This window comes from Seriola dumerili, unplaced genomic scaffold (assembly GCF_002260705.1).
Source record: "Seriola dumerili isolate Sdu_G_001 unplaced genomic scaffold, Sdu_1.0 BDQW01000073.1, whole genome shotgun sequence".
In the NCBI taxonomy this organism is placed as follows: Eukaryota; Metazoa; Chordata; class Actinopteri; order Carangiformes; family Carangidae; genus Seriola; species Seriola dumerili.
This window is the reverse complement of record NW_019174328.1, coordinates 4,138,490-4,159,543: the sequence shown is the minus strand read 5'-3', so window position 1 is coordinate 4,159,543 and position 21,054 is coordinate 4,138,490. Positions and strand designations below refer to the sequence as shown.

Genomic DNA, 21,054 nt, shown 5'->3' with positions numbered 1-21,054 from the left:
TAAATATCATAACCTAAACTCTAAATATACTATGAACAGCCTTGGATGGCACATTTTAGAATTAAGTGGCCACTCAGGCTACCATCTTTCTTCTCAGTGTCCTGTGTGAGTCATCTAATACACATCTGAATACGGACTGAAGATGACAGGTTAGTTTCCTTCAGACTTTTTGAAGTACCATCATGCACAGGACAGCAGACCAACACTATGTGCTTAGCCTACTGCTGCTCCTGCTCCTCTCCCAGAATGCTTCAGTAGAGTCCAGGGCGAGCTATGGCAACCGGCCCGTATTGGGTTGGCGTGTCCTTGGCGGAGGGGAGGCTCCACTTAACGGGGCCGACACTTTAAACATTAACGGCTGGCCTGTAAAGCAGTGCCTGGTGAACAGGCATAAAAAAAGAAAAAGTCTGCTGCAGCGCGCACACACACACACACACACACACACACACACACACACACACACACACACACACAGTCCCAGCAGTGGTGACTGGAGTCGGCTCTGGAGGAGTGTTAACGACAGGAGTAACAGAGCAGGACAGAGCAGGTCTGCTGGCTGCCTGGCCGTGCTTTATGAACACACTGAAATACGACCTTCTGTCCCCAAACAGGAAATAGGCTGCATTTTCCCCTCCAAAACTCGTTAGAGTGGAAGCCTACCAAACCTCTCATGAGTGTGTGGAAGTGAGAGAGAGAGTGAGAGAGTCAGCTCACTGCCAGTGTGCTTGGCGTGTCCCCTGCAGCCGATTAGCCTCTCACGCAAGCCTCCGCAAGATGGATTTGGACATTCAATCAATTTACAGCAAATGTCCCTGTGGTTCAGTGAAAATGTGATGAATAGGAAAAACATATTTTTGTGAAGTGTTCTTCTTCATGTGATGACAGGATGCTGAGATTATGGCCTGTCACAGACTTACATACATGGATAGACAGGAGCTTATGCACACACACACACTTGCACCTATAAAACAACCAGACACATATACAGGCTCTCAGACAAACACACAACAAACAAATGCATATCCCATAATGTTTTTTTGTGTGTGTGTGTGTGTGTGTGGTCCCACCTTGGCCAGACACTGGGGGTGTGTCTCGTGAAGAGCCAGGCTGGTCAGGTGAGACAGGGTGGTCTCGTCCAGCCACTGAGGTCTTCTCTTCGTTCCCTCCTCCTCCTCCCCCTCCTCCTCCTGCAGTGTCCTCAGGACCCCCTCCAGCGCCAGCTCCCTCACCTCGTACTGCGGGCACTGCAGCAGACACCCCAAGAGCTGGGTCGTCAGCTGAGGGCCCCTCCAGAGCTCTGGTATCTCCACGCTGGCGCTTAGGGCCATCCGCGCCAGGCTGAGCAGGTACTGGGTGCTGCCAGGCCCAAGGGTGTTGGAGGAAGAGTCGGAGATGACCAGGTCTGATGCCATCAGGACGGACAGAGTCTTCTGACGGAGCTCGCCGACTTCTGAATCTGAAAAACACACCTTCGTGTTAGCTGTAAGCTAGTTTGAGATTGTTACACAGACACAAAAGTTTGAAACTAATTCAAAGAATCTGAATTCAGTTCCCACTGTAAAAATCTCTTGGTTTATGTTGATTCTCTCGTTTGCCTTAATGTGATGTGATTTTTCATGTTGGCAGGTTGTTGGAAGTTTCCATGTTGCAAACACACGGCTCATATCTGAATCTAATGCCATCACATTCATGTAGAAGCTACAGCAGAACAAGGTTTGACAGCGATAACATGCATTTTGGCCTAGTAAACCATATTAATCTGTAACTTAATAAGCAAGAAAAATTTTATCCGAAATTCTAATAAATTCATTATTGGAAACCAAGAAATGCTGTGAATGGGCAGCTGTTCATTCATTATGTTTCAAGGTCAGATCAGTCTATGAAAATCTCTTTTCATTCATTTTTCCCCTTGTGCTGCAGTTCAAAAGAGTAACAACACATTAGAAAAAAACTATTTTCAACATTTCTAATTTTTTTTTTTTTTTTTTTTTAAAAAGAGTTTTCAGGTCTTTCTTAGACAGATGACAGAAGAAACATGACAGGAAATGAGGGGAGAGAGATGCAGAATCAGGGATGTTCATAGCCACAAAGGCATCCTATCATTTCTAGATGTTCAGCTTTTAATCATGCCAGCTGGTTACAAAACTTTACAAGCAACACATGTATAAACAGGAATTAAATAAGTAAGAGTCACCGACTAACATCTTGTCACTTAACTGTCTGTTTATAAGAGGCACAGTTCTATATTCCATCCACAAAACAATGACATTGTTGAGAAAATGTATTAAAGTGTTGATAACATGAGTAAGAAGCAGAGTGGATCTCCCCTCACACTCATGATGATCATGAATTAAACTGCACAGAAAACCAGCCATTCAGCTGCTGAATAAGTTTTCAAATCCATCGCTGTTGCAGCCTGTGAGGAGGCTGAGAACACTCCCTCACCTCGCTCAACGCTTTCATGCACCAGGTGCCAGATACAGTTTGAGCAGTGAAGCTCTCACCACAATGGTTGTGTCACATTCGAATGAAGCCATTATTGGAGCATTTAGCGTTTTTAACAGAGAGTTGTGTTTGAATTGGAAAAAGAAAAATTACTTTAACAGATAGATGAGGCTGGCAATGTCACATGTATCCTGCTGATGCTGAAGTGTCCCAGTTTCCAGTGTTTATGGATAAAGTCTCAGCATATCTTGACTCTATTATACCTAGCCATGTATACTCAAAATAATAAGGATGTTTGTTTATTGAGCTATTTCCAGTGGTTCAGTTTCTCTCAACCTCTCTACAAGCTACACACACACACACACACACACAAACAAACACAAACATTCGGTCCTTTGTGAAGCGAACAGATGCAGACAACAGACCAGACTGAAGAAGCCAGTGTCCTCTGTTCCTTTCTATTTTGACTTTTATAGGAAAGGCTGTGTCAGTGTCTGTTTGGAAATGCCCATGGCTGTGCCAACCCAGCCACCTGTGAACATACACCCTTGGGGAGTGATAGACACAAATAAACACACACACACACACACACACACACACACACACACACACACACTTCCTCTGAAATTTAAGTATAATCCGGAGGCAGGGCAACTATAGAGTAACCCAATGCCAGTCTAAAGCTGTGCTCCTCCCTACAGTATTGCTCCAAGACTTCGCATAGACCCTGCTTTGACAGCCAACTCAATTAGTTTAACACACATGCATGCATGCACATACACACACACACACGTGTGCGTGCGCGCACACACACACACACACACACACTCACTCACTCACTCACTCACAGACAAAGCTTATGAAACCCAGTGCAACTCAATCTGGCCCTGCAGCGCCAGTCAAAACGTGGCCTGACAAAAGAGCGGGAAATGCTGCATTCCTCCAGAGATGGGCTGGGTTACCGTGGAGATGGGCCAGGTTACTATGGAACATGATCCTCAAAGGGGGGTCCTGGGCCAAATAAGCATAGCCTAATGGTTATAATAGGGGGTAGGGGCACAGTAATGACACCAATGATGAAGGGAGGAGAGAGAGGAGGATGACTGAAGGAGAATGGGAGCGTGTCAAAGAGAAAACGGCTGTTTGTCATGGTGGAACAGAGAGAAAGATGGAGTGTGTGTGTGTGTGTGTGTGTGTGAGAGAGAGAGAGAAATGGCTGTAGAAACAGCATGCTGCCATTACCTAGTCACAGACTGATGCATTCAACTGTAATGCTATGGTCCTGCTTCATACCTGACTCTAACAAAGATACAAATACAAAAGAAACACACACCACCCACACACACACACACACACACACACACACACACACACACACACACACACACACACACACACACACACACACACACACACACACACACACACACACACACACACAAAACAGGAAAGGGAAGCAAATCAAGAAGCAAGGAGGCCCCAAAAATACTTTCAACCGAGTCCAAATGCACTCATTAGAGAAAGAAAAGGAAAGATGGAGAGAATGAAAAAACGAGAGAAAGAAAGAAAAGTCGATAACTGGAAAAAGGAAAGAAAAAGTCCAGACGAGGAAAGAAAGGATTAGAAAGGAGTAAGAAAGAAAGAGGAAAACATCATTAGTCAGGATGCAATGCTGTTTTTTTTCTGATGGTCTTTATTAAAGTAGAGTGCGCGGAGGAGGAGAGTAAATGAAAGGCGTTCCTGTGAGGGCCGTTTCAGTGTGATTTCTCATGTCTGATCATAAACAGCTATTGTTCTCCCACAGCTGTGTTTATTTAAATCTGTGTCTAGCACACTTGTGTCTCTTTATGTTGCTCATGTGTAAACCTGTGCCTGGACTGAGTCCGGACTCCAGGGAGCTGTGGTTACCATTCGATATTTCAGGACACCCAGCAGAACTGATTGTTTGTTAATAAATGTTGGTGCAGTGGAAAGCGTTAGTGAACGTTCGTGTACTGTGATGGTTTAGAGACAAACAGCCAAACACAGGTTTAAGGGTAAAAATTGAAATCTTGTTTGTACTTTTGAATTTTTAGTCATGTGAGCGGCAGGACTCTAAGGACAGCAACTTCTGTCTGAGTGACATGTAAACTATTGATGCTCCCCCAAGGATGAACTGTATCATCTTTGGTGATGCCGTGATTTGTTATTTGTTATTTAGAACCATCACCTGCAGAAAAAATCTAATTTGATCAATACTTTGGTTTGGGGCTATGACAAAGATTTTCTTTATTCATTATCGATTTATCTGCTGTTTATTTTCTGAATTAATCCACTCATCATTTGGTCCATAAATAGTGAATAATGTATATTTTACATCCCCAAAGACCAGGTGACATCTTGAAATGACCTGTTTTACCAACAGTCCAGAACCCAAACACATTCAATGTGATATCACATCAGACAAAGAAAAACACAGGTTGGGTCCAAATGACAAGTGAAAAGTTAAAACTAGGTCATATTTGAAATTTTGGCTTGAAAAATGAGCAAAACGATGAATCGATTATAAAAATAGCAACCGATTCATTCAATCAAATAATCAATTACTTCACAAATCATTTCAGCTCTACTTCTCTACTTTGGTTTATGACCAATTACGTGCAATTCACATGAGATTCCCATTATCCTCAGCTGCATTTTGTTTAGTGCTAATTAACAAATGCTAGCATGCTATCAAGCTAAACTGAGTTGGTGAGAATGGTAACCATTAGAAACATAAACACCTCCTAACATCGGTTATCAAGGTCAGTGGTTCTGTTGATTTCCACTGTGGAATTATAATGTTTTACTACATGAAACCTGAAACTCGAAAGAACCAACATTAACCCGGTGTTATTAGCATTCCTGTGTAGACACCCAAAACGAAACTCCACTCTGCACTGAAACTATGATAACAACCCAAAAAGTGCACAGCTCCTACAGCGCGCAGACGAATCTAAACTTTGAATATTCCCCATAAAAGCTTAAGAAAACTAGATTCATGTCATCTGCTGCTCACATGTCTTGGTGAGACTTTGTCTAACCTTTGTAAAGGTTTGTGTGTGAGCAGGAGAGAGGAACACAAGTGCTGTATGTGTGATGGTCTGTTTTACAGTACAGGTCAAATATTTAAACTAAAAGTAACCACAACATGTGGTTTAAATAAACCCGGGCCGACCTTACAGTTGGTGGTTTAGGGGAAGACAGGGACTGAATCGGGTTTGGATGGAGGATGAAGGACAGTACGCTGGTCCAGAGAACATTTTGTGATCCAAACTAAACTGTCAAGTGAAAACACCAGTCCAGTCCAACACCCCCACACATTTTAACAACATGATGAAGGTGTATCTGCGTGCTTGTGAGTTTTATAAAGTAAATGAGTTTGCACTGATGCACCGCAGAAACTGAAAGAAAGTGTGTTGGATGGGGACTTGTGTGTAGGTGTGTATGTCAGTGAGCTTTCTGGTTCTCCATCAGCCCTGTCCACAGCCCGCTGGCAATAAAGACGCTTTGCTGTGTCAAGCTAGAACCTTGGCGAGACACTCGCACGTGCTCTCACACGCAAGCACACAGCTGGATTTCACATCAACTTCCACCGTCATTACCCAAACTGTGAAAAACAAACCCCAGACGCTACATGTGTATGTGTATGTGTATGTGTGTGGGTCTGCCAGTGTGAGAGAGCTGACCTCCTTCTCATGTTGATGGAGCTTTACAATTTGCTGGGGTCCCTCCCTCTAATTACCCTAAAAGCTCTGTCCCCGCACATATATACGTGTGTGTGTGTGTGTGTGTGTGTGTGTGTGTGTGTGTGTGGGGGGGGGTGCTTGATATCCTTAAAGTGTCTCAGTGACATAAATAACAGCCAGTTACGACAATTTTGTCCACCAGCCGCAGTAGCTTTGAGTTTTTTAGTTTTACTACTTCACCGACAAAATTACTGTTAAATAAAAAAAGAAAATTGTGACACAGGCTGTGTTACCCACAGACGGGAAGAAAAAGTGAATGAGACATATTTTTAGTAAATATCCTCAGATAGCGGATTTATTGTGCCAAAATATGAATACTACTGGCAGCGATGTGAAAGAGTTCAATACCACATTTTATGACTTTTCAATGTTTTTCGTCTGATTTGTTTTAAAAGGCATTTAGACTCCTCTAGGGCACCAGTTCCCAACCATTTTGGCTTGTGACTTATGTACAAACCAAAGAAATGCCTTGTTACGACCCCTCATTGCAGATTGCCTTCGTCTGTGAGCTGTGTAGCTTCCTGTTTTCATCGGAATTGTTTCTGATGAGGTGAGACTATCCAGTGTTCCACAGGAAAAAGCTAAAGTCTGAGAAGTCAATTTTTAGGCCTCTTTTAAACCTCTTGATGTGTCTTGATCCCGATCCACGCTGTAGAGGGTGTGATGTGTAGAGTGAAGTATGATGTCGTGTTTCAGAGGAGGAAGGGGAGGAGGGATACAGAGCTCTTCTCTTGACATTGGATTGCAGCGGTTGGTGCATATTTATGACAAAAAAAGCACGTTTCAAAGTTTATGAGTGCATCCAAATACGGAACCACGGGGTTTACCGAGCTGTCACACATGAACACTAATCACATGTGCTGAAGTTAGTTACTGGAAGTCTAATTATGCTTACACACTTTTTTGTGTGCTCAAACAGATTCAACTTACAGCACAGGATCTTTTTTTACACATGCATCGTATGTACACTGAAAACATTATTCATTCCTCCTCTGCATACTGACTGGATCCTGTCGTAGCTCAACTACACTGTGAGAAATGCAACAAAGTCCATATAAAAAAAAAATGCATCTTCAAGTTCATTTGAAACCAATACAAAATTCCCTTGTCACATTTCCCCAGACTGTGATTCCTTGCTGAGCCGTTGCAGAGGGACATGTTCTGGTGGATTCATTCATAGGAGCAAAAACTGCAACAAACCCACAGCACATGCAACTAAATGGATGAAGATTCACTTGATTTGTTTTGAATACTCAGACAGCTAAAGGCTAATATTAGCTTTAGGGTTACCTGTGGAGTTTTCCTGTAAATCATTTTTTTCCTCACAAAACATTTTGAGGAAAACTAATGTTTGCTCACTTCTTCATCTCGTCTGGAGGGTCATTGCTGTGTTTCTTGGCGCTTTATGGCGGCCAATTGTAAGTTAGCTTGAAACCGATAAAATGGGAACCTACTAGCAAAAACATGGCTCCATAGTGCTACCAGTGGCCAAAATCTTGATGAATTGTTTTTTAACCTACAGATATCTAGGTTTCCAACTGAACCGCCCCAAATTCCCCTTGGCTCGGCAGGAGGTGCGCTTAGGCCCGGCTGGTTTACACTGATATAGCTTTTAAGTCTTATGTTAAGATAGGCCTGAAAAAAAATCCTCACCTATGCTGTAATATATGTAATGAAGTCAAATCTAGGATAGACTATAGAGCACAACTGTGAGGATAACAACATTTTTAATCATTCAGCCAGACTGACAGCATGAAATTTACAATTTAAAAAACTATTTTTCAGAACAGACAACTGAAGATTTACCAGGAAATGAACTGAGACTGATTCCAGATTCTTAGACAGAGGAACACTCATTTACCATCTTCATCTACTACCATGCTAATGGAAACACATGAAATCAAAGCAAATTCACTGATACTTTTAACATCTTTGTCTGATTTTTTTCCCTCAATTTGTGTCAGTCTCTTTTCCTACTTTCTTCTCATTTTACTGGCAGAGAAACAGAAGACTAGCGGAGGTAGAGATGAAGCAATGAACAGTGGGGGCTTTTTTATGAGTCCGCCTGGATCAAAGGGTCGGGGCAGAGAAATGTGCGCACACACACACACACGCACACACACACACACGCACACACACACACACGCACACACACACACACGCACACACACACACACGCACACACACACACACACACACACACACACACAGACCTGTGTTCAGAGGCGAGAGGAATTGGCTGGTAAATGCAAAGTTCCCATTTAATGCGGGGTGCCAGTTAAAAGGGGAAAAGAGAAGTAATACTGAAAAAGCCAATTGTTCACCTTTAGCCCTGGTGCCAGGTACTCATGAGGCCTGCTGCTTTCATATGAACTTGCCCAACTTGTGGCTTTTTAACTCAACATCTGATTTGTCTGAAAAGAGCAATTACACAACAGGAAAAGAGGGATTGGAAATGACGGGTGGAAGAAAGGAGAAACAGAAAGACAGACCCACTGAGGGCTCAAACCCCACCAGAGAGAGGGTGAGAAAATGCAGCCAAAGACAGACTTATGACAATAATAGAGAGGCATTAGAGGTGTGTAAGCTAAAGAGTGCTTATTTAGTTATGTAAGGAGCAGAGCCAAGTTGGGCCAGGCCGGGTCCTCAATCTACAGGCTTGTTTTGAGAAATCCCCGGTATTTCCACTGTCAAGGCGAACATGTGTTCAGCACATGGCCGACCGAAAACATAAGTGCCTCCCCCTCCTCTCTTTTTTTTCCCCCCCTCTCCGTACAGCACTCCTCCATAAACTGGGTCATAGGCACAATCCCACCATCTGTCAGAGCTTGCTCGCCTTCGGTTTCACATTCCTCCACTGTGGAGACCCCCGACAATCTGTGCACATGTGCACACAACCACACCACGTACACAGACACAAACCCACACAGACACACACACACACACACCACCAGGGGGGTTTCTCTGAACTACCCGAGACATGAAGCTGATGTCTGTCAACAATCCGTCTAAATAGAGAGCGCAGCGGACAGCCTCGCCGGCAAACGTTGTGAGGTTGCCTGTTCAGATGTTCAAGTATTCAAAATGAAATTCACATATGGAGGGAAAACAGTTGCTGCTCACTGACATTATAACCTCCCCAGCAACTGGCTGACATCAGCAAAAGACCCTCGAAATCAAGATCAGAAACTTTTTTTTTTCAAAAACATTTTTAAAACCAAATTATAGACCATTATCATTCAAATATTTTACCCTCAACACCAGACTTGAATATTGAAAAAAACTTCCAAATTCAGTGAAATAAATTATTATAATAAAGTATTGATTTCATTTATTGAAACATTTTTCGGGGAATTATATACAGTGTGGTCCAAAAGTCTGAGACCTCTTTCTCATTCACTTGAATTGTTCATATATAACTTTTAATCAGGTTTTAATCAGGTTAACTCATTGAGATTAAGATCTCTTTTGCAAGAGCCACCTGAGTACAGCAGAGTGAAAGACAAGTAAAACACAGCCACACAACCAAAGTAAAAACAGCATCAGAGACAATCACAAAAATGTATTACATCCAATGGGATCTCTTTGATCTGCCTGAAATTTTTTACCTTCCTCACTATAAGAAAACGATAAGGTGCTGATGTCATCAGTGTCATGAGTTTAGAGTAGGGAACTGTTGTGACTGTTGTAACTTGAGCGACATGTCTAGAAGCCAATCAGAACAACTATAAAATGTGTAAGTTACGAGTAAGGTGGAGGCCAGGAAGAAAAAGGCAATGTAACGGGTAAAAAGACGTTCCTAATTGCAAAGTGAACAGAGTGATGTGATACGAACAGCGCATTCAGCCATATTTTATGTACAGTATGGAAGAACAATGAAGAAGTGGATTATCCTGTAGGAGCGGTTCATAAGTGTCTTGACTGTGAAAACTTGTCACTATCAAATTCTCTGACTAATTGTGACTGCTGTGAATCTGAAGCCTACGTCCTCCATAAAGAGAAACTGGAGAAGAGTTGCATTTGTGTCCTGCTCCATGTAGTTTGGCAGTTCTTCATTAAAACGTGAAAGAAACACAGAACCACACAGTAACCACTCACCTTCCAGAAGACTGACCTTCGGCCCACAGAGGCACACCAACACATCCAGAAAGGCTCCTCTGGTCACCACACAGCTATTCTGCCTAAAAAGAGAGGAAAACAAAGAAAGAGTTTTTCTTTAAACTACTCCATTCAACAAATGAACCTTAGATAATTAGTTCTGCCGTCTTGCACAGAAAACTGAAGAAAATCTGCTAAACGTCAGAAAATTGATCTTTTTTGACTCTGGACTTGAATGAGTTTGAGTTTGAAAACACAAACTTTGTGTTTAAGAGCATTTTATAATGAAGGCTTTCATTAAGGAAATGTTGCTTAACGTCTTATCAGAGGTAAAGGGAGGCAACACTGCAGCCCCCAGTCATTGATTATCTATTTTCCATTAAGATCACAGACAGAGATTATCTTCACAAACAGACTCATGTCTCACCACAAACTACTGAATTAGGTCACTGGACATGTGTAAATCAATTAATTTACTGGCTGTGCGAAGCTTATGATTTGGTGTAATTCAATGTGATCTTTGGGCTGACGTTATTTTTTCCTTATCCTGATCAAACCTCCTGCTCTGGCTTTGAACTGGCAGATATTAATGATTCCAGTGCGTATGATGGTAAAATGAGGGTTTTATGAGGGTGAAACTCTGATCTCAACAGAAGTTAGATACATTTATTTTGACTCAAGGTACACTTACTAGGGTTTTTCTGAGGCTTCTTTTGTTTACATACTCGCTTCAGAATGTATTAAGACTCCTACACTTGCACTAATCTTGCTGTAGAATTAATAATCTAATAATATTTCCATTTTTGTTAATATACACTCAATAATCCATAACAACAAAGTGAAAACGTGTTTTAGAAATTCTTGCAAATTCATTGACAATCAAAAACTGAAATTTCTCACAGTATACAGAGTATACAGTATAATTACAGTTTAAGTATTTAGACTCGTTGCTGTGGTATTCCAAATTGTGGTCATGTGCATCCTGTTTGCTTTAATCATCCTTGAGATGTTTCTAGAAAAACCCAACCATGAAGTCCAAGAAACGCTCTGTAGGCCTCTGCAATAAAACTGTGGTGAGACAAAGATCAGGATAAGGATATAAAACCATTTCTGAAGTGTTGAGTGTTTCCAGGAGACCAGTGGCCTCAATAATTGTAAAATGCAAGAAGTTTGGAACCATCAGGACTCTTCCTAATGAGAACCGGGCAAGAAGTGCTTTGGTCAGGGAGGTGACCAATGGTCACTCTAACAGAGCTTCAGCAGTCCTCTGCAGTCAAGGGAGAACCTGCCGAAAGGATGACCATCAATCAGGCCTTTATGGTAAAGTGGCTAGATGGAAGCCACTTTGAGTTAATAACAGTTCGCTTGGAGTTTGCCAAATGGTATTTAAAGGACTGAGTATAAAGGAAAAAATTCTCTGGTCTGCTGAGACAAAAATTGGACTCTCTGGACACAACTCCAAACACTTCATCTGGTGAGCACCAGACACTGCTCATCACCTGGCTAACACCATCCCTAGGGTGGAGGTAGTGGAGGCATCATGCTACGAGAGGGGTTCTAAGTGGCAGGGACAGGGAGACTGGCCCATTCAAAGCCCATACTTAAATCCCATAGAACATCTGTAGAGAACTGAAGATGGCAGTTCAGACACTTCACAACCAGTCTGACGAAGTCTGAGAGGATCTGTCAGGAAGAGTGGAATAAATACAGGTGTGTAAAGCTTGTAAAGACTTCTGCAAGATGAATGGAAACTCTGATTGCTGCCACATTGGTTTGACAAAGCAGTGTATTAAGGGTCTGAATAGTTAATGAGTTAATGATTTTTAATAATTTAAAATTTTAATATTAAAATTTCCAAACACATATTTTCACTTTGTCATTGTTGGTTTTTTAGTGTAGATTATTGGGCAAAAATGTCAATTTTATCTATTTAAAATGAAATCTATAAAAACAAGAAAAAGGTACTTAAAGTGTAGTGGTCTGAATATTTTCTGCAGCCAGTGTATCTCTTATATACACGGTCAAAAATCACATTTCTTGACATGATATCCAATACTTTTTGAGAAGAGGTCTTCTAATCTAATCTAAGCAAGCCAAGCCTTAACTCCTCTGTATGAGGAAGGGGAGAAAAGGTGTGTTTACGTGCAGCTGGTTATATCAAGACACTGTCTACTTTTTATAAAAATCCGAGTTTCAGCCATTAATGTGTCTAAATTCTAAATTTTAATTTCATCAAATAGTTAAACATATTAGAGGTATATAAATTACTAAATATAAAAGATAAGACGCATGTAAGTAAGTTTCAAAGGTTTACAATTCTTAAGTTGAATAACTTTAATATATGAAAATACACAAAATACCACAAAGAAAATAATGAGCTAAAAACATTGAATATACACTTGGTTGCCATGGGTACATCCAGTTAAACTAATAAATAAATTCCTTTATAAAGGTTCTAATGATTAGTTTTTGTTGAGGTGTTTATTCAACATTACGGTAATTCCAGAGGATATAGTTTGTGCTGCTGTTAAACTGTGTTACATTATACAGACAGTTGAAACAACATCTCTCTAAAACAGCTACACAAATATGGGACATTAGACCTCCATGAAGGTCTACAGGATGTATTGCACTACTGTTGTATTAGACTGCATTTGTTTTAGCTAGCTATAACAAATAAACTGACAACTGAGCATATAGACTTCAGTATCCTCTATAATGCATTCATTTCAGCAGTAGTCAGGCTACTTTGACAAATCTGTAATCCTTTGATTCCATATTAAGCATTGAATTTGAAAATGTTTGGAAATTTAGTAGCTGCTCTATCTCATATTAATTTGAAGCTATGTCTACGTTATATGACATGTCCCTACTGTGTTTGTCTTTACATCCATACTGTGTATCTCATGTCCAACATTTTGCCTCGTCAGTATGAAAAGCACAGGTGTTACTACTAACATTAACAATGGCTCTGTTCCATTCAAGTGTCCCAGTGAGCCATGACAGTGGGACAGTGAGGCAGCTTGTACAAAACCAGGACCCTGAAACTAAGGCAACTGAATGGAATTCATCATTCATTTTATTATTTACACCTGTGCTTTTCCTAATGTTATGTCTGCTGTGAAAAAGGCCTGTGGAGCAGACTTGTGAGCAACATGGGATAAAAGGTCTGGTTCATGTTACAGCACAAAACAAGTCACATTCTGGAAGTATCCAAGCTTCAATTACTCATGAAGTGCATTATCAACTCACCTGATTATTTATGACTAAAGGACTAATCAGTCTGTAAATAGTGAAAATGCTCATCACAATTTCTCTGAGCACAGACTTTCTCAAAATCAGCAGGTTTGTGTGACCCACAGAAATGTTTCTCATTCACTGAGCCAGTGAAGAAAAATGACTACTTTCAACCACAGTGGCTGACGCTGGACCAGTGGTTGACTCAAATCCCAGGTCACAATGAGAACTGGTTGAATGTGATTCTAACCTATGTCAATGACACGAACTGTGCCCAGGTTATAGGAGTGATATTGGACAACCTCTGGGAAACGACGGGTGGCAAAAGCACCTCTGCCGCCTACCCATTATTCATGAGAGATGGTGGCACCGATGTCTCCACTGAAAAATGTGAGACTGATTATGCCCGTGTCGATAATGGAAGACCGTCCAATATACTAAATGGCCCATCTACTTTATTTAACCCGAAGGGCAAATTTCAGTGTTACAGCTGCTATCAAAGGGTGAAACCAAATCATGTGCTGCTGTGACCAACTAAGAAAATTGGTAGCACCAGTGCTACCAGTGAAAAAGTTAGTCTGGAGCCCTGTGATTGGATGACAAATTAAACAAAAAGTTACTGTCATTACTGTGTCAACAGCTTGCAGGATAAGATGCTGAACAGGACACTGATATGCATTTTCATTTGTGGTGAATCCTTGAAGCCAAGAATGTGGACCCGTCACATGAGATGCCCCCAGCCGCACGATCAAGGAAGAAGTTGTAATTAATTTACTATGAAGCCGATGACTCCCTGTTTTCACGATAGCATTATTATTGTTTATTATTTGTGAATGTTGAAATAAAAGTACTATACTGGCCTATGTTTTGTATGTAAGTGAAATAGTGTGTGTGGGCAGTGCAAAGTGTGTGTTCAGTTTATGTGTGTGTTCAGTTAAGGGTATGACCACAACACTGTGAAAGCCCACAAGTGTGCGTGTGAGAACAAGGGACACAGTGTGTGAGCTTGACGTCACATTTTCATCACTCAGATATTAATAACACACACGCCCACACACAAATGCTTTGCACACTTCATGCACACACACATACACAATACACGTGATGGAGTATGGGGATAGGGGCAGAGGGGAGTGTGTGGGTGGTTGTGTGTTTGTGGCTTAAGTGAGAACAGATTTGGGAAGGGATGAGTCCTCTGAAGTGGGTTGAATGTGTTTGTGTGTATGAATGTGAGGTAACATTATAAAATAGGCTGTAAGAAGTTGAAGCATTTGATTACAATCCAAACAACACACTGGAGATATTCTAAGGGGTTGGTGCTGGGTCTGCTGCAGCACCACGAAGCCAAAGTCAACTGCTGTGAGTAGCACGAGTGTCTGCAGTCGTTACAGCGTCGGTACCTTCTGCGATCCAGAAAAAGTCCAAAATGACACAACACAGAGACGGTGTGAGGCCAAAAACCAAACACTGACTCAGACCAGACGAACAATGCATTCCATCCTTTTTGGAAGGTGGCCGCTTCAAATTAGTGGTGTTCTGGACGAGAAAGGAGGTTTTCTTTTTCCAAAAACAGAGATCCTCTGACCTGTGATGTCCTTAGATCTGGCTGCTGGGCTCTGCGGGGCTGCGTGATCAAACGGACAGTCTGTGGGCGCGCTCCGGTGAGCAAGAATTCACCCCGTCATCTTAATAAAGGCTCATCAGTGTAACCAAGCGGAGCTAGCAGGGCTAGTGTTGCTAACCCAGCGACCCTGTGTTATCTGCTGTAGGCCACGGCACAGGGGAGACTGGAGACCTGGGCCTGACCTCAGCTAGGCAGGAGGAGGCCGACAAGGTAATCTGTGCCCTATCTTGAGGCCTCGATCTCTGGTGAGAGGGCCGGGGGGGGGGGGCGGATGGGACAGCAGGCGGTCCCTTTGAAATGGAAGCCTGGGCAGGACATGAAGCGGACACGGCCAGGGAGGGGATCAGCGGTGACACAAGGAGCTATTCTTCTGGTGAGCGAGCTGGAAAACAGGGAGGGATGCTTATCTGTGTGTGTATGCGTGTGTGTGTCTAGGATTACCGAGAGGCGAGCCACATGCGCTGACTGAGGGCTTCGCCGATGCCATTTCCTGCTGGCAGGGGTCTGTGTGAGTCAGTCTGGTAGGAGCGCAGAAGAAACAGCACCTGCACACACACAAATACACACATACACAATTGAATTTTTAAACATCAGAGGACTGTCATTCATACATGAGCCGGATCAGCCTGACCTCAATGTTGCTATGTCTAGTTCATCCACTAAAAAACAGAAATGTCTTGGATTCACAAACAACTGAAATGAAAAGAATTAAACCAGGTTGAAACAGGTCTGTGTCCTGGGTTCAGCTGGATACTAGCCCTGTGATACGCTGTCCACATGTCTGGTATGTCCTGCGCCTCCTTCCCAAAATGAGCTGGGATTGACCCGGACCAGGATAAGATGATACACAACATGGACGAATCTTTTGTGAAAAAAATCTTCTAAATTTTGATCTCAATGCATCAGACAACATTTAACATGTGATGCACGTGTTTATACAAATTATGAAATGCACCTCCTGTTGGCTTTGACAAGACACAGATCCAAATCAGGCAAATTAAAATAACAGAAGTGCAGGATCTATGGACCTTGTGTACAAATGGCATTGCTATTCATAGACATGTTTCTGTTTGTACACAACAGTTCAGTGTAAATGCAACATTTTAAATAGTTCTCGCTCCAGGGCACAGACACTGCCTGTGTGTGCCTGACACCAGCAGACACTTATTAAAAAGTGGTTTTAAATGGATACCCTGGAGACTTTATTTTGAACTGTAGAAATACAGCAGTCTTTTATGTTATGAGAAATTGCTTCATAAAAACATGCTGCATTTTGAGGGAAGCACGTGAACTTGTTAATCGAACAGAAATTAAATGAATGTTTATATGTGATTTCTGGTCATCTCAAATTTCAGAGTGAGTCTTAAACCGATTGAATTAGATGGGTCTCATCAAACTGAATACAACAAAATCAAGTTTGGAAACATAATGTCGAGACCCATAAGCCTGTTAATACTGCAGTGGATGATATGATTATTTTGACACTTATCGGTCTCTCTCTTTTTTTTTAGAGCCATGCACTCTTCATATTCTTTCTTCATATTCGTTTCAAGTGAAACAGTGTAAAAAAACTGGCGTTGTTACCTTTGGTCGCTGAAATCGCTTTGCTGCAGTGTTTGCATTTGACTTCTTTTTCTTTGGTGTTGTCTTGACTGAACCAAAATGTGGCCAAAAGATTTTTTTTTTTTTTTTTTTCTTAGGTATAAGCTGCTCGGGGTGAGGCTCAGTGTTTGCACTCGTGTCATCCATATCGCCAACTTCGCTTTGAGTGAACCCAGACTAACATTAGTTGGATGGGATAGAGGCATATGACTGAGCACGAGGTAGTATGTTTTTTTTTAAGGGGACAGTTCATGAACACACTCATTGGGGAAAGTATTAACCGAATTACCCAACATTAACAAGATTAAATGGGTGAATCGCCCACCCCTACTACAGAGTTATTTAACCAACTATAGGTGCTGAACTTAACTTGGCGTTGAAGAGAGGACAGTGAGTGTCATGCCTTTTGATCCTTTGTGGCGCTTGAGCTCTGATCCTTGTGAAATACATGTGCGAGTTAAAAGACCTGCGGTAACTGTACAGCTTGTGGTGAAAGAAAAAGAAAACATATACATATATATAAAAAAATCATTCTTGTCATTGTGGCTGATGTGACAGAGTGAGAGTAAGCCAGTTAGTAGCAGGTGGACTGGTGGTTGGGAGTGTTCAGAGGCCAGGACACAGGCTGGCTGGCTGGCTGGCCGGCTGGCTGGCTGGGGTGTGTATTCTGGGCCTTGGTAAGTATACTCTTTAAGCCGGGGCCACGGCCACAGACCAGTAGGAAGCCATTCATTACGCTGTGCAAGGAAGGCAACGTGGGGAAAAACCAGGCCGACCACGTAGCACCAAGCCTGGCCACTGAGTCCTGGCCTGCCCCTTCTCTTCTCCTGCAGTCTCCACGCCCAGGCAACACCCACAGGCTCACACAAACAGCTTCCACACCCCTAGGTCCTTGTTCCTCTCGCTGTCACTCTCTACGGGCTTTCCACCTATAAAGCCCCAGAGTTGGAGCTGATTCCCAAACCAAATATTCAATCCGAGTAATTCCACCGTCAAAAACCGGTTCTAAAGAATCCATCACACCTGAACCAGCCTCTACAGTTTCTACTTCCGCTCACCTGTAGAAAGATTGAATCTGCAAATTTACACGTGACCATTGACACAATGATCTCTTGATTAACGCTGTGTTTGACAAGAGCGTAGCAAATTATTTCAGCAACATCCCATCCCCCTGTTTGTGCAATACAATGTTACCAGACTAAAATAATCTTGATGAACCATGTTGGACCTGTGACATCTGTTTTGGTGGTGCAAAGCAATTTTGTCGTACTGACAAGTCTTATACCAGCGAAATCAGCTACGTTGTGGCCTCTTGAACGTGCTCGTATACAACTTAGTGTAACATTATGTCGAGGGCACTGTAATGTCACCATACAAACCCAAACAGGACTGCATGCAACTGGAAAAATCATGAGTTATGAAGAAAAAGAGGAAAGTGAGGAGGTTCAATTTTAGGAGAATTTGAGAAAATACAAAAATGTCTTGATCAAATTGTACTTTTTGATTTGGTGGTCAACAGATCCTCTGACCTGGCATTAAACTCAACAACAATCATGCCTGAGGTGACGTGGAAGTTTCTGGATACTCCCCAGAATAATGTCACTCAGCTGTTTTTTGCTTGAAAGGTGTTGAAACCTGCAGATTAAAGTGATCAGTGTTATTGCATGCAGTTATGAAATCAGTAGACTCATTCAGAAGCACAGGCCTATTCATTAAAGGGTTGGGTGCAGCAGCAGGAGTGCCAGCACCAGCATTGGTTCCAGTGTCAGTGGCAGAGCCCTAAGTCTTCATTCCTTCCCTCTCCGTGCACTCCACAGCTACACCTCATCCACCGGGTTGGGAAGTCCCTGCTTGGGAGGCTCAACCAGCTCAATCCAGCCCGGCACAGAGAAAACCGGAATATTTATAGAAAATACAGCCTCCCCGTTCCTCCTCCCAAAAACAGAGTACAGAACTACACCCCATGTGGGAGGAGATGCTGGGACTGGATCAAGCTAAAATGAATGGGAAACGATAAGACAGCAGCACAGGCACCTAGTGATCATCATTTAGATCATTTTTCTTAATCCAATTTCAAGGTTTTATTTTTTTCCTTCACTGTAGCTAAATGTTTTTGGTTATCTCTATATTTCATGATGTTTCACAGTTAGTGCTGCTACAACTGCTATACCTGCAGGAAATTTACCATTTGAATTATTACTCCTACAAAATGTAACTACTACATACTCCGAATATCTTCAAGTGTATTCGATTTAAGAATATTTAAGACATTTAAAGTTGCCCTGTAGAGTTTCAGGTCAGTATTTCTCTCAAGGTCTAAATAAAGTTCTGACAAGCATGCTGAATGCATTTTTTTTTAAAGCCAAAAACACAATTATATAACCGTTTAAAAAATTAGACAGGTTTCTTAATCCTGGAAAAGTAAGAAAATACTTCTCTTCTTCTATCTTCTATTCCTCCTTTCCAAAAATTTATGGAGACTCACTCCGTCATTAATTTTTACTTTAATGTAGCATTAGCATCTAATATCTGGCCCTTTAGCCACTTAATGCTCCACTGTAATTAAAAGCTAATCTCTAGCTTTGTCTGTCTGCTGTTTGGTGCACTGCAGGTTTATCATAGCATTTTCTTTGCAAACAGCTGCTGCTGCTGCTGCTAGAAACAGAGTCGATGAGAAGAGCCAAACTGAAGCAAAAACAGTAAAGTCATTGGCAATTAAAGTAAAAAAAGTTTTTAGCTAAAAGGCTAAAATGCTAAGCAGAGATGAGGGAGACTACAGACTACAGTGATAATTCATCAATTCATCACAGTTCATCACTTCTTTCATTAGACATATTAATTTGATCTATTATTAATATACAGATATTTACTAGTGCAGCTTTAATTCCCTGATATACCTTCTAATGTATCACCATAGTAACAATCAAGAACTTTGGTTTGCAAATTCATGGAGAAAAAAAACAGCACTAAATATGAAAAATATCAAAACATATTTGTACATCTTGTTCTCTAGTGAGGCGCTTAACGGCTTGTGTGTGTGTGTGTGTGTGTGTGTGTGTGTGTGTGTTTCTGTTGCAACAAGCCTTACTCCTCTTTTGGGCCCGGTAAAAATAGTGGTGGTGGATGTGAGGTCCCTTCAGACTCTGTTATCAGCCTGCCCTGCCGTCCCTCCCACTGCCGCAACCTCAGACTGACCACACGCGGCAGTGAGCGCGCGCGCACACACACACACACACACACACACACACACACACACACACACACACACACACACACACACACACACACACACACACACACACACAGCAAGTACAAGTGCAAATAATTGCACGTCAATTCGTGGCGCAGTCCAGTAAAACACAAGCACAAAGAAACATATAAATCGACATTCACATAAAACCAGATAGGGGTTAGACAAAGTGTGGACGCACCCAATTAGGCAGAGAGAGATCCCAATAAAGACAGGCTAAATATAAAAAGAAATAAACACACTCTCTTTCTCTATATAGCTGTATTCTTGCACAAACAAAGCTTCCATATGGGCTCATACTGCCTCACATATGCATATGCACATGGGCGTGACAACCAAGTCATTTAGTGGTATGTATATGTCTGTGTTACTACTTTGTCAAAAGTTAGAACAGTGCAGCACAAAGAGCCCCCAGGGAGCTGCTTGTTATTTCCATTATGTCCAGAGAGAGGTATGTATTTTTGTGTTGGCAGCATGAGCTCTGTGTGTGCGTGTGTGTGCGTGTGTGTCAATGTGGTCTGTCAAGTCTGAAAATCAAAAAAATTAGTGCTCACGTCTCCTAAAGCAGTAGAATATGAGCCACTTCAGCAACAAGGGTCAGTTCACTCTCAGTTTCTCCGTTTCTCAAACGTTTAACTGAATTTCACTGGAAAACTGAGTCACTTTACATCATAGACTCAACTATGTCTACACTGAGAAAAAAAGCTTAACCTCTGACCACAATGAAATATTACCATGGCATTTCCTTTGCACTCTTACTTCAAGAATCATACTTTCATAAGATTTAAACCCAGTGCAGAGTTTGATTTGTTTCATTATAAATACCACATGAGCTTAATATATAATTTTAAAAAAAAGTTAATATTAAGAGCAAAGGGAAAAGCTCCAGATGTGGGTGACTACAATATTTATTCAAAAAAGTTATTAACTGAATTTCCACTTACTATATTTTTCGGGAGCTTTCAACAACATCTCATGTTCTTCATCGTGTAAACTATGTATGGAAGCAAACTATGATAAAGACTGTGAAA

The 21,054-nt window shown here is 41.8% G+C and overlaps 1 protein-coding gene across 1 annotated transcript in view; it reads right to left on the bottom strand.

Annotated features, from left to right (window-relative positions):
* Positions 1-21,054, bottom strand: part of thada (THADA, armadillo repeat containing) — a 93,833-nt gene that overhangs the window by 20,460 nt on the left and 52,319 nt on the right. The window contains exons 30-32 of the mRNA XM_022744001.1: positions 15,613-15,716; positions 10,311-10,393; positions 1,068-1,456 (exon numbers count right to left, since the gene is read on the bottom strand). Of these exons, the coding sequence (XP_022599722.1) occupies positions 1,068-1,456; positions 10,311-10,393; positions 15,613-15,716 (576 nt within the window). The remainder of the gene's footprint in view (positions 1-1,067; positions 1,457-10,310; positions 10,394-15,612; positions 15,717-21,054) is intronic.